We start from the raw sequence: 17,767 nt of genomic DNA, 5'->3' as shown, positions 1-17,767 counted from the left end.
ATTGAGCAAATGATCACGCGATTTTTATTTTGGTCACAATATGAAAATTCAAGATCAAATTAAGAAAACTAAACAATAATGAGGCCCAACAATTCCCCTTGAGGCCCATTATCCAAGCTCAGAGACTTACGTACAGTGGTAGTGGTAGTGGAAGTGGAAGTGGCGGGAACAAATAATATCTCATTTCTTGAGACTTGAGAGCTTCGAGGTCGCATGTAGTTTCACCATGGACACTATGCTCTCTGTTCTCAAGGTACCCTAAGCACTCTCTTCTGTCAGTCAGAAAATTTCTTGTGCATTGCACTAAGTTCACTGTTTTTATTTCTTATTCTTTTTTTTCGTTGTTGTAGGACAAAGTTTGTTAATTTTGATACCCTATTTCGTTTTTAGAGAATAAATTATTGAAGTTTGTAAGGAAAATGAAAGGTGATTGAGTTTAGTTGGTGGGTATTGAACAAAAGGATTTGACTTTTTCTGTTTTATAAAAGAAAAAGAAGGAAAAAAAAAGGGGGGGGGGGATGTGCATTGTGGAGAAGTTGTTATCAAATTTGACTGTTTGGGGTCATTGAATGCTTCCGAGTTTTGACATGTTTGAAATTGGATTTCCAGCAATATTTTGGGTTTTCAGATTTTCGGCCTTATCAGAAAGATGCCATTCAGAAAATTATTGAGAAAAGGGACTGCTTGGTAGTCATGGCTACTGGTAGTGGGAAATCCTTGTGGTAAATAGCATTATCTTAATATTTCACTCTTATTTGAATTTATTAGTTACCTAAATTGAAGAGTGAGATAGAAACTATACCTTTTCCAAACAGTTACCAGGTACCACCCTTGGTTGTTAGAAAGACTGGGATAGTTGTTAGCCCTCTAATATCATTGATGCAAGACCAGGTGAGTTGATTTTAGTCCAAATGCATCTTTTTTTTTCCCTCATTTCCTTGCTATTAGTTGTTCAAGTAGTGATTATCTAATATATATATAAAAAATGAGGAAAACAGGTAATGGCTTTAAAACAGCGGGGCATCAAGGCTGAATATCTTGGAAGTGCTCAGAAGGATTCCACTGTTCAGAGAAAAGCCGAGCAGGGTCAATTTGACATTTTGTTCATGACTCCGGAAAAGGCTTGCACAGTTCCTACCAGGTGTTGTAATAAACCTATGTATAATCTTAAGCTGTGTTCCTTACCTTATTTTGAGTGAACAAACTATTGATGCTCTCGTGTCGAATGACTCTAGATAACTTAAACATTTTCTTTTTATTTTTGGGATAAAATAGTGCTTGGAGTTTATTAGTTGGACCTGAAACTGTTTGTCTTGGAGGGTATCATGCCTGGGTATCTAGTTCATTAAGTCTTCTACTTCTAGTTGTGCTTATCCTGCTCCTTTCTCTGTGTTTGTGTGCTGTGTATTTTACTATGACTTGAACATTTGAGTTGAGTTATGAATCCAATGCTTCTTGTATGGTGGCATCCTTTTTGTATATTTCTTTTTGTTTAGATGATAATGCTTTTATTTGACAAAAGTTTTCTTATTGTTTGATATATTTTATGCCATAGATCATTAACTTTCGTGCATATTATGCTTTGTCTAATTGTGATTTCGTGTTATATTTCATCTCATTTTATGCAGTTTCTGGTCTAACTTGCTGAAGGAAGGAATTAGCCTTTTTGCTGTTGATGAAGCTCATTGTATATCAGAATGGGGGCATGATTTTAGGGTGGAATACAAGAACTTACACAATTTACGTAGTGTTCTGCTAGATGTTCCTTTTGTTGGCTTAACTGCAACTGCTACTGAAAAGTAAGTACCTTGTGTTTGGCTGATAGTGAAGCATACCATTACTAGTTATCTTGTATTATTCTTCTCTTTGTCTTAATGAAATTCTTCTATCAAAGGAAACAAAAAGAAGCATATCATTGCTGTATTTTACAGTGATCCTGATGCACATTATGTACCTCCTTTATCTTTTACATATTTTCCTCTTCATCTGCTTTCTGTCGACAATTTTATTATGGTTTTCTACTTTGACTTGGAAGCTTTATCACCATCCTTTGCTAGTTTGAGTGAACTAGAAATTTCAGTCTCTGTAAATAGAAATTTCATCTGTTTTTCTCTCTCATCCATACATTTTTTTTCAATCTTCCTGCAAATAATGAGGGCTAATACTGAAGAAATATGAAAGGATTACAAAATCAAAAGATCGAGCTGTGAAGACTAAAGTAACCACATAATATAATACTATTGTTTTTTGGCATAGAACAATCATAATAAAAGGCTCCTCTGTCATAGATTCATAGTGCAATTTGTTGCCTGAGAAGTATTGTTTTTCACAATTTATTTCTGTTTCTTCGGGAAAAAGAAAAACGAAAAAGAAGAAAAAGCTATACTACTCTTAATAGAGTAAGCTAGGAAACTCTCTAACCAGATTAGAAGAGTTTTGAGTTGACAAACTAACCCTGCCAGGTAGGACTGCCAGCTAGATTAGGATAACTAACTTATGAGCTAAATACCTAGTCTATCCTTTATGTAACTTCTCCCACAAGCCTCCTTTACAGTTGTATATAAGCAGCGAGAGAGAGCTAACAGAAATTCAGTTACTCAATTTTACACATTCAAAAAATATGCTCTCTCTCTCTCTCTCTCTCTCTCTCTCTCTATTCAATTTTCTGTTATGGAATCCGAGCTACAATTGCATAACAGCAATGGAGATTCTGATCCACTCCTCACTGAAGCGCTCAATTCCGCCACCTCCTCTCCCTGTTTCTGAAGTACTGCCAAGGACTGCTGCCTACTCTATCGTAGAAGCTTGAGATATAAACTTTCTCCTATGGCTCCACCAAGCACTCGCTGCCATCAAGGGCAACAGACTCTACAGACCCATTTGGAAAATCTTGGCAGTGGTAGGCCTTATGTTTGAAAGAGATTATTAGTGATGAACAAAACCTTTAAAATGGTGCTGTTTGTGGCAAGAAATGAATTGTCCAGTTCAGGAGTTAGTGACTAATAGAGTGAACTGAGTAAAAGTCTAAAAGATCTGGCCCATACACTCATGCACACTTCCACACACGTAGTTTCCCTCGAACCTAGGTTAGTAAGTGAAGCCTTGGCCTTATCTCAGTGGTTTGCTGCAATGAAAGAAGAGTTTCAAGCCCTCTCTTGCACTTCCACTTGGTTCCTCTTCCCCCAACCCGCACTGTCATTGGCTGTAAGTGGGTCTTTTGTGTAAAACAGAACTTAGATGGCAGCATCAATAAGTTAAAGGCTTGCCTTACCACCAAGTGTTTCTCACAAAAGGTTGGCTTTGATCATTCGGAGACTTTTTCACCCATTGCGAAGCCTGCAACTATTTGGGTGGTTCTAGCTCTTGTCCTTACAAATGGTTGGGTCCTGAGGCAGTTAGATGTGAACAATTTCTTCCTAAATGGTGTGCTCACTAAAGAAGTGTACATAAAGCAACCAGAATGGTTCTTGGATGGGTCTGGGCTAGTGTTCAAGCTGAACAAATCGTTAAAACAAGCACCATGGCATGATTTGAAACACATAAAGCCTGACTCAAGAGCTTGGGGTTTAGCAGTGCCAAGTGTGACCTCTCTCTTTATCAAGACTCATCAATCTCATGTTAACTATGTCCCTATGTACGTGGATGATATAATCATCACAGACTCTTCTCCTTTCTACATTCAAGAGCTCATCACTCTTAACAGCAAATTTGCACTCAATGATTTAGGGGACTTGCACTATTTCTTAACATGTGTGCAAAAGCGCCCAAATGGTTTATTGTGTGGGTCGCGGGATAAATATGTTTGAGACCTCCTCCAAAAGAGCAAAATGAACAAAACCAGAGCTCTCTCCATTCCAATGGTCTCTGCTCTCAAATTCTCATATAGTGGCAGTGATACTATGGATAATCCTACTCTCTATAGATCAATTGTAGGAGCTTTATAATATGCAACTGTTACAAGACCCCCGATCTCCTTTAGTGTGAGTGCTATAATGCTAGCTCACAATCCTGTGTTGCATAACAGATCAAAGCACATGGAGTTAAATCTCTTCTTTGTGAGAGAAAGGGTCATGGAAGGAAGGCTACTGATTGTTTATATTCCCACTGATGAACAACCAGCAGATATGGTAACTAAGGCAGTATCTAAAGCAAAGTTTCTGAGCCTAAGAGAGAAATTACTTGCAACAGTTCTCCAAAGTAGTAGAGTGTCCAGTTTCAGGGGGCATAAATAGAGTGAGCTGAGTAAAAGTCTAGAAGAGTTAGAAACAGTTAAGCTAATCTGTTAGGCAGCTAGAGCAAGTGCCATCTACGATAGATTCCCCTAAGTAACTTAAGCATGTAAGACTCTTCTACCCTTTGCACTAGCTTGCTGAACAAGCTTCTCCTCTATTTATATAAGCACAGATTCACTGTTTCAATAGTTAGTGCTTAAGAATGAACATTTCGCACTATTCTCTCTGATTCACTCTCTCTCTCTCTCTCTCTCTCTCTCTCTCTCTCTCTCTCATTTTTAGTGAATCTCCCAAGTTGTTGCCAACTCTTTCATCGTCACAGAATCTTACTATGTCTGTTGGGTATTTTTACTTTTATGAAGCTCTCTTTTGAATATTTCTTTATTGGTCTTTCTACATTCTAAACTTTGTTCGGTGTTTTTATGTGATGCCTCTTTTAGTTACCTGCTGTACGCCTGTACTTCATAGTTTCATCAATAATATGCTTAACTTTATTTTGTGAAATGAAACAAACACCACAGTCATGGTCATTTACATGATATACTGCCAGGGTTCGATTTGACATTATCAACTCCCTGAAGTTGAAGAATCCATATGTTTTGGTTGGTTCATTTGATCGCTCCAATCTTTTCTATGGGGTCAAGCCATTTAGCCGTGGACAATCTTTTGTTGATGAACTTGTACAAGAAATTTCAAAAGTTGTTAGTAGTGGTTCAACTATAATTTACTGCACAACAATAAAGGACGTAGAGCAGGTAAATATACTTGAAATGTGATGGGAATTTTGCATGCTTCTATATAACTACTATCCACATGAACCTTAAACTCATCTGATTGCTACTTTTGTTTCTGTATTGAAAGTAATATTCTAGTTCTTTTTCTTGGAAGAGTTTACACATTTGATAAGCTGAGAGACAAATTTCCTGAATTTACCACTTGTGAAATTTTATCTTTTGGGCATAGTAATTCAAAGTAGTTCTGCAGGGTACTATATAATCAGATGGCATATATTTTAATCATTAAAGACAAATATGTGAACTTTCAACCCATCACATTATAAGAGAAATTTGTATAACTATAAAATTGCTTCACTAGCGTCAGCTATGGATTCTTTCATATGGGGAAGTTCTTTTTTATTATTATAATTTTAATTATTTTATTAATATCTTTTTTTAATTCTTTATTTTAAATTATTAAAAAAGAGTAAAAGATGCCATGCCGCCACTCGGACTCGAATCGAGATGCTCTAGCACTGCTTCCTAAGAGCAGAGTGGTTGTGGAAGATGTTTTCTTGTTGTTACCCCCCTTTTTTTGAAGAAAGAGTTGAATTGGTTAGTTATCCAGTAAAGTAACAAGTAAAAAAAATAGCAGTAATAGATACTTTCTCAATATTAAGAGAGTAAGACCGGAAATGGAAATAGAATAGTTAGGTTGGCGGCAACAATATTGAAGTGAAATATTTGCCTGGCATAATGCCTAAAATTTGATGTCTTTATATGTAGTTCTACAACATGTTTTCCGTTTTTTTTTAAAAAAAATCTAAAACTAGTGATGTGTCCCTGTTTTATCTATTTACTGGCACTCTTTGGGAGTTTTCCAGTTGAAATATGCGCGAACAGATTGACTGTGGCCTTTTCTTTTGTTAATATTTGCTTGATCTTATTTTACATAGATATCCAAGTCACTTGCGGAAGCAGGAATTGAGGCTGGAATGTACCATGGCCAAATGGATAAAAAATCTCGTGAAGAGTCTCATAGGTTAATATTCTGTCTTGTGTACTTTCAGAATATCAAATGAATCATTTCCCTTATGGTCCTTGTGAGTGCAGAGCTTGCTCCTTCCCAATTCCCATATCCATTTTCTTCTTTTCTTCCCTCGTGTTTTTTGTTATGTTGAATATGCTAGTGTGCTTTGATGTGCTTTTAAGCCTAACTAAACTGTTCACAAATTTCTTTAGGTTATTTGTCAGGGATGAACTGCAAATCATGGTGGCTACTATTGCTTTTGGCATGGGCATAGATAAGCCTAACATAAGACAAGTGATTCATTATGGTTGCCCTAAGAGTCTTGAGTGCTACTACCAGGAAAGTGGGCGCTGTGGTAGAGATGGTATAGCTTCTGTTTGTTGGCTTTACTACACAAGAAGTGACTTTGCAAAGGGTGACTTTTATTGCGGAGACCTAAAAACAGTATGTTTACATATCAGGAACAGTAGCTAATATTCTACGGTTTAGTGTACATTGAAGTTGCCACTTCATGCATATTTCACATTACAAGTTATAACCATTTCCTGCCTAATATATTCCGGCTTCCAATTTGCCAGGAAACCCAAAAAAGAGCTGTTATGGAGTCATTGCTCGCTGCTGAACGTTATTGTGTGCTTGCAACTTGCAGGAGAAAGTTCTTGCTTGAACACTTTGGGGAACAATATCCAGCTGATAGATGTGGTTTGGCTTTCACTTGTACCCTTCAATATAATCATACAGTTTTAGTAAAATAAAAGCTTAAGCTACATTATTAGCCTGCTTTTTCATTTGCTCGACTTAAAGCAGCATTTTTCTTGCCCTGGGCTATAACCTAGTAAAATCCATTGCATCTATTTAACTTGCGATGCATGTTATTTACTTCTCCCTTTTTAATTTTCTTTGTGTAGTGGGAATTGTATATCATCTTTGGTTTTGCTCACCATTGAAAACATGGTCTTCGTACTCTGTTTCTTTGTTCTTTCATATTGATCTTGTCTCTTGATACCAAGGTTCCTGACAAATTAGACCTTCACACAAAGTGTAACATGGCCTAACATGTTACTACCAACCAATACAATTTGTCTAACTATTGTCAGTATCATTATTTGAGCAGAAAAGATGTTAGTTCTTAAGAGTTCTGGTTTAGTACTTTAGTATAATGACTTGTTATAGACGGAAAGGACAAGATCTGCAGCTTTTGAGCTTATGAACTCTGAATCACAAGGTAGCAATCATAATTTATTGTGTCAAGGCTCAGACTTTGAAAGTGACTACCATGTCAGATAGTAATTTTTACTACTGATGATTACCTTGTTGCGCTTGATAAATTGAATCCTGGTTATGAATATGTTATCTTTCAATGTTCCGTGTTACTTATTTAGTTACATATTCATATTTTATTTCATATCTTGTTGCAGGAAACTGTGATAACTGCACAGTCTCAAAGAAGGAGCGCGACATGTCTAGAGAAGCATTTCTTCTAATGGCTTGCATTCATTCATGCAAGGGAAAATGGGGTCTTAATATGCCCGTTGATATCTTGCGTGGGTCTCGAGTAAGCTTTTCAAAATTAAAGCTAAGAAACATATTAACATTTTATTTAAACTAAAAGTACTATTTCACTTAGAGTCATTGTTTGGTATGTAGGATCTTAGTTTTGTTGGTATCATTTCTTTGTGTTCTTTTCAGTACACATTCTCCATTATCTTACCCTTGTACTTTCCATACTTTTTTGAACTGCTGATAATGGTATATGCTTGTGGTGTTGCAGGCGAAAAAGATTCTCGATGCCCAGTTTGATAAGCTTCCCCTTCATGGACTTGGAAAAACTTATGCACCAAACTGGTGGAAAGCACTCGGGCATCAGTTGATCGCTCATGGTATGTAGAGTGCAAAAACGTACTCAGTTTCTGTTATCTTTTGATGGTTTTAGGAAATGGAAGAAAGCCAAATATCTTGTGGTAGTGTAGTCTATGCCACTATTTGGTTTATTTGGTTGGAATAAAGTTCTTGTACCCTTTGATGACATACTTTTCGACACAACTCTTATGGGAAAGATTAGGAATTTGGCATATATTTTGATTGAAAGGATGATCTTTTAATAGGGAATTTCCTTTAAATAGTTCATTTGGTTTATCCAAAGACATATGGCATGATAATTTATGATTAACACGATGACAGAACATTTTCTTTTATACAACAAATGCCATTACCAAAAAGTACTAGATGCAATTTATTGTCTTCTACTGATCCACAGGTTATTTGAAGGAAACTGTCAGTGATGTGTACAGAACTATAAGGTAGGTTATTCAAGTTATTGGGTAGACTACATTAATTATTTAAATTCCATTAATAAAACTTTTTATTGTCTATAAGTTCATCTACCGTGCGCTGATGTTTCTCCAGATCTTATTATGTTTCAAAGTGAATGTATACTCAGCTATAAAATTTGTTCTTCATGAATCAGTGTCAGTTTAAAAGGAGAACAATTTTTGGCCTCTTCTACACCTGATTATCAACCTTCCTTAGTTTTGTCACTGACTGCTGAGTTGCTCGGAGAAGAGGAAAATATGAGCACACAAGAAGAATCAAAAACTCTGGCCACTTCAGATTTAGACGGGTTTTCAGAGGTTGGTAATTCGATGGCACTATGTTTATTCAACTACCTTTTTCCTCTCCTCCTCGGTAATGCTCCATGGAAAGGTGGCCTTATTACCTTCCATTTATTGTTAGTAAGATACATTAGCTTTATGTCATATGCCGTACAGATACATTTGGCATCCATTAACAATAGATCTTTGCATTCTAACCCTCTATTCAGGTTGAGCGACAGCTCTACCAGATGCTTTTAGAAGAAAGATTAAAGCTTGCAAGAAGTGTTGGAACTGCTCCGTAGGTTTTTATTAATTTTTGAAACATTTTTAAGGCTACCAATTCTTGCAATTCCTTTGATCAATAGTTTTTTCATAAAGCTCTTTTACCTTCTTTGTAGATATGCCATATGTGGCGATCAAACAATTAAGAAAATTACTCTTGTAAGACCATCTACAAAAGCAAGGCTAGCAAACATTGACGGTGTGAATCAGGTAGATTTTCTAATTTCCTGATTTTGGTCTGTATTTTCAAGCTTAAGGGCTGCAAAAATGATTATTTTTATTTCTATCCTTATACCTGTGATAAGAATTGGAATTTTTCCCCATTTTACTTTCTTAGTCTGGTTGACAAGGTTGAAGGCATCTATTGAATACTTTTTAAGTAATTTTCCTTTCTCTGTTAATAAATAATAAATAGGTAAAACACAAAATAAACAACCACATTGCATCAAAGGAATGAAAATTCTTTTTGGTAGAGTGAAAAGAGAGTTAGAATTAATTTTCCTATTTGAGTTCATGTTTTCCATTGTTTGTTAAAATTCAATGCTGGTTCACATGATGTTTCTATTCCTGGCTGATTTCCTTACTTTCTGGTTTTCAATGAAAACTGAACTAATAGGTTTATAATTTTATGGAGTTCCATTCCCTGATGCATTGGACACTCTTTTCACAATTTTAATAAAAAAGCTTATGTAGTTTAAGCAGACATTATTTTTGACAAATTATTTGATTCTTGATTTTGTTTCTATTTTTTTTTTTTTTAAATATCTATTGTTTTATATTTTGTTTTGTCAGAATAATGAATGTTGATGGGTGATAGTCAATCATAATCAAACCATTCTACTGCTGGATTTCAGTGTCTATTAAATTCTCTCTGAATTTTTTCCCCTACATGGAAGCCAGTACTATAGGTATTAAGTAGTAGGTATTTTAGCAGCATTTACAATGATGGTAGAGTGCAGTATGATTAATCCTTTCATTGGTTAATCATTTGACAATAGTCTACATACCAAAGCATGCTGTTTTTTTCTTTCTATTATCTAAATGACTTGCTCTGACTATTTTCTGCAGCACCTAGTAACAAAATATGGAGATCATTTTCTTAGAGTTATCCAGCAACTGTCACAAGGATTAAACTTATCATTGGACGGGGAAGCTAATTTACTAAATAACGAAGTAAGGAAATTATCTACAGTGTCAGTAAAAAACAGTTCAAAGAAGTTGACACCAGCAAAGTTTGAAGCATGGAAAATGTGGCATGAAGATGGTCTTTCTATTCAGATGATTGCTGTATGTCATTATTCTATTGTCACTCTTTCAGATTTATCGTTCATGTGTCTTTGACTTCTTACTTTACCCTCTGCTTCCCCTGCTTCTTCCTCCACCAAACCAATGAATTCAAATAAACAAAATCTTTGTAATCTCAGAACTTTCCAGGTAGATCAGCTCCTATAAAAGAGCAAACTGTTGCTGAATATCTGTTGGAAGCTGCACAAGAAGGATTACCTTTTGATTGGAGTAGATTCTGTGAGGTGATAGGACTGACGCAAGAGATCGAATCTGAAATTCAGGGTGCTATTTTAAAGGTTGGATCTAAAGATAAGCTGAAGCCTATAAAAGATGAATTGCCAGAAAATGTGAGTTTGTTACCTTTATTATTCGAGTACTTTGATAATTGATAGTTTGTTTGATACATATGGTTCATTGTATGTTGTGTTTCTATCCAATGACCAATCAGAGTGGATAATGGTCAATGAGCAAGATTAGAAACAGCTGGGTACTTCAGCAACAAGTTGTAAATTGTAACTAACACTGTTTGGATACAGGGTATAAGTATGGAGGAAATTTTAATGGATGATTTTTGTGTGTAAATTCATACATGGAGCTTATTCATGAAAATTTTCATCCCATGAAATCCCTCAACCAAACATACCTCTACAGTATCGTCGCAGAATAGAGATTTTTATTATTATCTTTTTCACCCGTTAAGTTTTTCTCGTGTTAATAAGCATTTATCATTAATGAATGAAATTGAGTGTATCAAAAACCTATGCAAAGTTCATTTTCATATAATGCATGTCAGTAATATTTTGTAATCTATTTGAAATGCTTGTCACTTAGTTGAGCTTGCAATTGAATAGTTTTTCAATCTCGCAGGTCACTTATCAGCACATCAAGACTTATTTGACAATGCAAAGCTGTGGTGTATCCAAAGATGACATCCAGACTCAGAAAGACAGCGAATCGGAAATACAGCAAGTGGAAACGCATTGTGAAGCCAACATTTCTGACCACAGCTTGATGGAAAAATGTGACTTGGAAATGGATAAAGTAGCATCTAGACCAGTGGAATTCACAACCAAACGTCAGAAAGTCAGTGACATGAAGGAAATAAATTCAACTGACTTCAAAGCTACTGAGAATTCTATATTAGAGTGGCTAAAGCACCATGATGAAGGGGTTAGTGAAAACTCTAAACGTGTCTTTGCTTTGTGGTTGCAATTCTAAAAAGGTTTTGTTTATTGGTTTCAGGCTACTTTGGTTGAAATTCAAGGGCACTTCAACGGGTCTGGCGAAGATTGTGTGGTTGATCTGCTGAATTTATTGGAAAGTGACTTTTTAATTTATAAAAAAGGTGGCATGTATAGGGTCCTGTAATTAAGTAGATTGTGTGGTTGAACCACTGAATTTCAACGGCCAACTGCATCTTTGCGACTTTGCCAAAGGATAATGTTCTTACATGATCTTTTTCACACCCAGGTAGATTTTATCGGAGATAACTCTTTGAACACAAACTACAGGTACTTAACCATGGTAGGTACTTCTCTTGACTAGTATTTGAACCATGGTAAATCCGGTTGTGGGAACTTAACCTCTTCGGCTGGATCCAATTTAAGTTTAGAATAGAGTAATATCAAAACTAACCATGAAAGATTATGATGCTAATAAATTTGATTATAAAAAAATTAAAATTAATTTGTAACTATTAAAGATGGATTTTGATAGACAAAATTATCCAAATCTTAAAAAACTACAAAAAATAATGATGTGACTGTTGCCAATACACACCAAGACAACGACTTTTTTGACGCTGGTGTTTTGTGGGTGCTTTCCTCAAATACGATCTCGTCCTCTACACCTGATTCAAACCACCGCCAGATGTTCAGACTAAGATCGGGGGTGGTGGTGCGTGACAATTATATCCTTTCGCCGAGTTGGGATTCAAAACGATAACGGAAAATGTTGACCTAGAAGGGTGGAGACTGAACTGTCTGTTTTGGTTGATGATGTAGATGGGGACAAATTGTTAATAGTAGTCCTTATACTTTAAAACGATGCCATTAACAATTTGTTTTAGAATAATAATAATTAATTAATTTGTATGCCATTCATAAGGTTTTTTTCCTTTTTGGTTTCACAAAATTCATGGTGCCATCATCAACAAGAATAAGAAGAACAAGAAAGAGTACCTGCGCTTAAGAGCAGAATTGCGTGGAGATGAGATCTGAAGTGCGGAAGCGTTGTCCAGAAGATGGCAATCTTGCTTGTTGGAGGGGATTGATATTGCATTGACCATGGCGTTAACATTTGAGAGCATAGAAGGAGAAGAAGAGGAGGAGGAAGAGATGGCTAATTTTGAAGACGAAGAGGAACAAGAAGAAGAAGTGTTATTAGTGCTGAGAGATCTAAATCATGTTCGAGAATAAGTTGTTGCAGCTAACTGTTATAAGAAGAAGAGGAGAAAGATCTCATGTCATGTTAAAGGGGTGCACCACCATAATAGTTATAACATGGAGTAAGCAAGGTAGGCGGCGGCAGCGATGGCGGTGGTAGCGGTGGTTCTTCGAAGTAAGACGAAGAAGTAGGAGGGATGTGGAGCTGGTGAAGGAAAGGATCTCTCATGGTTGAGAATGGATCCCCAAAGTAGTAGGTGGTGGTGTCGTTTTCAAGTTGTTGTTGCCAGTGATATGATGAGGGCGGTTCATCGGAAGCGGTGGCAGCACTGCCATATGGTCCTCCACGGAGTATACAAAAGGACCGTTTCGAAGTATAAGGACTAATTTGTCTATTAACAATTTGTTCTCCATCCACGTCATCAACCAAAACGGATAGCTCAGTTTTCACCCATCTAGGTCAGCATTCTCCATTACTGTTTTGAGTCCCAACTCGACGGAGGAATATAATTGTCACGCGTTTTATAAGGTGAGGGATTTAAATGTATTTTTCAATCTTAAAGAACGAAAATGTCCGCGTTTAAAAAGGTTAGAGACTTATTTATTTTTTATTCTAATTTTTTTATGATCAAATTTATGAATATTATAATTTTTCATAGTCAGAGTTTTAGCATTTTATTCAATGAATAAATAAAATTGGTCATTCTTAAAAATGTATAGCGTTGGCAATATGGTCCATGGTAGTACAGAGGCTTCGTAGTTAGATGGCAATTGACCTCAGCAATCGGGAAGAGTGGCAGTTTGGGAGAGATGGCCTGACTAATGTCTTTAGAGACTCTAGCATATACCAACACATCACACTATTTTTTTTGGCTATTTGAGTTACACAGCAGTGTCGTCGTTTCTATGGGGTTCAACATGCCAACTATCAGGCCTCAGCACGCCATTACGGAAATAGGATTAGGGGTAACGAGTTATGGAGGTCAAATTTAAAAGACCAAATTGAAGTTTGGATCAAACTTCAGAAACTAATACGAGTCTTTAACACAGGTTTACCATAAAAAATATATCATGATCATCCAATATTAAGTATAATTTTTTCCAAAGCTTTAAACTACTAGATAAATACCTTTGCACGAATGGCATTTATAGATATGTATATATAGTGGCCAATTTGTTCCCCTAACGCGTTATTGGCTAGGGGTGTTCATGGTTTGGTTAATCTAAAAATCAAATTAGTTTTTTGGTTAATCAAAAATATAATTTTGGTTAATTAACTAAACTAGTTGTACATGATAAAATTGGTTATTAATCAGTTAGTAAAATTTGAAATCGATTTTTAATTGATTATTAAAATAAAAACCAATTTTTAAAAAATAACCAGTTTTTATATAGAAAAACCGATTTTTACACCAAAAACCGATTTTTACACCAAAAAATTGGTTTTTATACCAAAAATTAGTTTTTACAACTAAAAGCCGGTTTTTACACAAATTAATTTTTTTACATACAAAAACCCAAATTTTTAACCTTTTTTTTAATTGAATTTTTTTAATCTAAAAATTAATTTTTTTCTTTCTAAATGATACAAGTAACATTTGTAAATAATGAAATCCTTTCCATTGCTTCGTTCCTTTTTCTTTCTATCTCTTTTCAACATTTTCTATAAAGAATTTTTTCTAATGTAAATAATTTTCTTTCTAAATGATACGAATAACTTTTTCTTATCTCCTTCTCTCCATCTCTCTCCTTCTCTCCCCTCCTCTCCTCTCTTCCTTCTCTCTCTCTCTCTCCCCTTCCCCTCTTTCTCTCCCTCCCCTCTCTTTGTCTTCCTCTCTCTCTCTCATTTTTCTCTCGCCTCCTCCTCTCTTCCTTTTCTCTCTCTCCCCCTCTTCTCTATCTCTCTCTCTCCCCATGCTCTCTCTTTCTCCCCTTCCCTCTTTCTCTCTCCCCTCCTCTCCCTCTCTCCTTCCCTCTCCCCTCTTCTCTTTCTCTCTCTCTCTCTCCTTCTCTCTTTTTGTCTCTCTCCCCTCCTCTCTCTCTCTCCCCTCTCTCTTACTCTTTCTCTCTCCTTGCCTCTTTCTCTCTCTTCTTCTCTCTCTCTTCCCCTTCTTCTCTCTTCTCATCTCTCTCCTCCTCTATCTCCTCCTCCTCTCTCTCTCTCTCTTCTCTCTCCTCTCTCTCTCGTTTTGGAGAGAAGAGGAGAAAAGAGAGAGAAGAGGGATAGAGAGTGAGAGAAGGCTGAGAGAAAAAGAGAACAGAGAGAGTAGAAAGAAAAGAGGAGAAGGAGAGAGAAGGAAGAGAAGAAGAAGAGGAGAGAGAGGGAAGGGGAGAGAGAGAAAGAAAGAAAGAAGGAAAGGAAAGAAAAGAGAGAGGAGCGAGAGAGAGAGAGAGAGAGAGAGAGAGAAAGAAAAAAGGAGAGAGAAACAGAGGAGAGGGGAGATAGAGAGAGAGAGAGGAGGGAGAGGGGATAAAGAGAGAGAAGGGGAAAGAGAGGAGAAATGAGAGAGATATGGGAGAGAGAGAGAGAGAGGAGGATATAGAGGAGGGGAGAGAGGGAAAGGGGAGGAGAGAGAGGAAGAAAGAGAAGGGAGGGGGAGAAAGAGGGTAAGGAGAGAGAGAGGAAGAGACAGAGGGGAGAGGAGAGAGAGAGAAGGAGAGAAAGAGAAAAGCGGGAGAGTAAAGGAGAGAGAGGGAGAGGAGAGAGATAGAGCATGGGGAGAGAGGGAGAGAAGGATAGAGAGACAAAGGAGAGAGAAAGAAAGGGAAGGTGGAGAAAGAGGGGAAGAAGAGAGAGAGAGAAAAAAGGGGAGGGGAGAGAGAGAGAGAGAGAGAGGGGGGAGAGGGGAGAGAGAGAGAGAGAGAGAAAGAGAGGGAGAAGGGGAAAAAGAGAGATAGGTGAGAGAAAGAGGAGAAAGAGAGAGAGAGAGAGAGAGAGAGAGAGAGAGAGAGAGAGAAAGGAAGAGTGGAGGGAAGGGAGGGGGAGAGGGAGAGAGAGAGAGAGGGAAAAGAGTGTGAGAGAGAGAGAGAGAGAGAGGGAGAGAAAGAGGGGAGAAAAGAAGAAAGAGAAGGGAAAAAAGAGAAAAGAGAGAAAAGAGAGAATTTAATTTGGTTTTGGTTAACCGGTTAAAAATTGATTTTTTTTAATTTAATTTTGGTTAACCAAATCTAAAAAATATGGATATGATTTTTAAAATTGTTTTATTAAACTGATGAACCAAAATGTGATTATAATTTTTTAACCGATTAACCACATTTTAGTTTTTTTATGAACACCCCTAATTAGCTAAATGGTTGTTTTAGTGAGCCACGAAGGCTGTGACAAGGCATGCTACCATTAGATTGCTATTGATTTTTTTTTTTAATTAATTTGTCTTATTGAAATTTAGTGAGCCACGAAGGCTGTGACAAGGCATGCTACCATTAGATTGCTATTGATTTTTTTTTTTTAATTAATTTGTCTTATTGAAATTTGTTGCCGCAAACAGAGAACTTTTAAGGGAATAAAATTTACACTATTTTTTATATTGGATTGCCAATAGTGTTTTTTTGGACTATAGACTATTAGTGTGTTAATTTTAAATGTAGCACCGGTTGATTTTAGATACAAATTTCTATTTCGAACAAATTGAAAAATTTGAGATTAAGAAATCTAACCTATTTATATACCTTCTACAATTTTAAAAAACATTAACAATTAAAATTTTTAAGTATATCACTTATCTTATTTTCATAGAGAAAAAAATTAGCCTAAAATTTAAGCTCTCGAATAAAACATACAAAACAAGGTTAAAAGTGATTTTTCTTTTTCTAGTAGTGTTAACTCTTATGAGAATTTACTCCCATAGCCAAAAACTCTTAAAGACAATCTATCTATGATAGTTAAATAAAGGGTTAAGTATAATTTTGGTCTCTAAAATCGGGGCTGAAAATTTATTTCGTCCCCAACCTTTTTCTCGCTACAACATGATCCCAAAGGTTTAATTTAGTTTTAAAATCGTCCTTCGGACAAAAATACCCTTCCCCCTTCTTTCCAAAATCACCCAGAAATAGAACAGAAGCTGAAGCTGAACCAAAACCCACAACCACCACCATCATCTTCATTGAAGCATCAGTAACAACAACAATCCAACAATGTAATAAACATTAAAAAAAACAACTAGAAGCAGAAGCAGAAACAATGAAATTAGAATCAAAACCAAAACCAGAAGCACAAACAACCAGAAGCACGAGCAGAATGAAATTGAATTAGAAGCAAAATCAAAACCAGAAGCACAAGCAACCAGAACCAAAAACACAAGCAACCAGAAGCAAAACCAGAACCAGAAGCAGAATAAAATTAGAAACATAATCAGTAGAAATTAACAAAATCAACAAACGGTGAGGAACATAATTAGAAATCAATCTAATTAACAAAATCCACAAATCAAATAAATTCAACAACATAAATAACAAAAACGATGAGTAGCAAAAATGGCGAGGAGAAGAAACGGCTGGCAAGGAGCAGCTATGACCAGCGACTGAACGAGGAGGAGCAGCAGAAATGACGAGCGGCGCGCGACATCCACCCTCTCAAATCTACTGGCGTCAACGTCGAGCAAAGAAGAGGAACAACAACGAAATCTGGCGGCGAGATCCAGCGGCGATCAAGGACCGAACGACGAGGAACAACGACAACGGCGGCGGCAAGGAGCAGTGGCGACTAGGATTCCCCTTCCCTTCTCCACCTTCCCTTCCCCTCTTCTTCCCCTCCCCCCTCCCCCCTCCCATTCATGATTCCCTTTAACTTTTTTTTTTGTTTTTTTTTCTTTTTTTTAATATTTTTTAGTTAGAGATAGTTTGATAATAAAAATAAAAATTTTGGTAAAATAGACAATTTTAAAACAAATTAAAACCTTTGGGACCATTTTGTAGCGAAAAAAAGACTAGGGACAAAAAAATTTTCAGTCCCTACTTTAAGGACAAAAATCATACTTAACCCTTAAATAAACATTAGTTACAAATTTGAACTTTAATGAAGAGAATTTTGTCCACTTATAGTGGAAATTTTTTCTAACAGAAGTCCAAATAGAGAAAGTGTCATACTACAAATTAAGGAGATTTAGGTATTTTGATTTTATTTTTCGAGACCATAGAGAAATTGAAAATGGCATTAAATACGATTCAATTGGACAGATCATATGAAAGAGTGCTTGAGGCTTTATATGCAAAAGTTTACTGTTTTAGGGCTGCACGAAGAAAG

At 36.3% G+C, this 17,767-nt stretch overlaps 1 protein-coding gene and 1 long non-coding RNA gene across 3 annotated transcripts; one reads left to right on the top strand and one right to left on the bottom strand.

Annotated features, from left to right (window-relative positions):
• Nucleotides 1–10: 10 nt before the first annotated feature.
• On the top strand, nt 11–11,646 carry LOC112775681 (uncharacterized). Its single transcript, XM_025819485.3, has 19 exons — nt 11–253; nt 610–722; nt 816–891; nt 999–1,141; nt 1,629–1,799; nt 4,783–4,987; nt 5,905–5,990; nt 6,191–6,422; nt 6,557–6,680; nt 7,397–7,533; nt 7,750–7,858; nt 8,236–8,278; nt 8,446–8,608; nt 8,800–8,870; nt 8,971–9,064; nt 9,923–10,141; nt 10,279–10,488; nt 11,009–11,311; nt 11,384–11,646. The coding sequence occupies exons 1-19, from the start codon at nt 227–229 to the stop codon at nt 11,507–11,509; spliced, it is 2,652 nt and encodes an 883-aa protein (XP_025675270.1). The 5' UTR covers nt 11–226; the 3' UTR covers nt 11,510–11,646.
• LOC112775683 (uncharacterized) lies at nt 1,814–12,891 on the bottom strand. Of its 2 annotated transcripts, none has more exons than XR_011878051.1 (2): nt 12,322–12,891; nt 1,814–2,142 (listed from the first exon to the last, which is right to left on the bottom strand). It is a non-coding gene; the product is annotated as an uncharacterized lncRNA (long non-coding RNA). The 2 variants fall into 2 exon arrangements; XR_011878052.1 differs by lacking the exon at nt 1,814–2,142 and adding an exon at nt 9,679–10,411 and having other exon boundaries at nt 12,322–12,868.
• Between the last annotated feature and the right edge of the window lie 4,876 nt (nt 12,892–17,767).

The sequence above is a fragment of the Arachis hypogaea genome, chromosome 19 (assembly GCF_003086295.3).
Source record: "Arachis hypogaea cultivar Tifrunner chromosome 19, arahy.Tifrunner.gnm2.J5K5, whole genome shotgun sequence".
Taxonomy (NCBI): Eukaryota; Viridiplantae; Streptophyta; class Magnoliopsida; order Fabales; family Fabaceae; genus Arachis; species Arachis hypogaea.
This window is presented reverse-complemented; position numbering and strand designations above follow the sequence as displayed.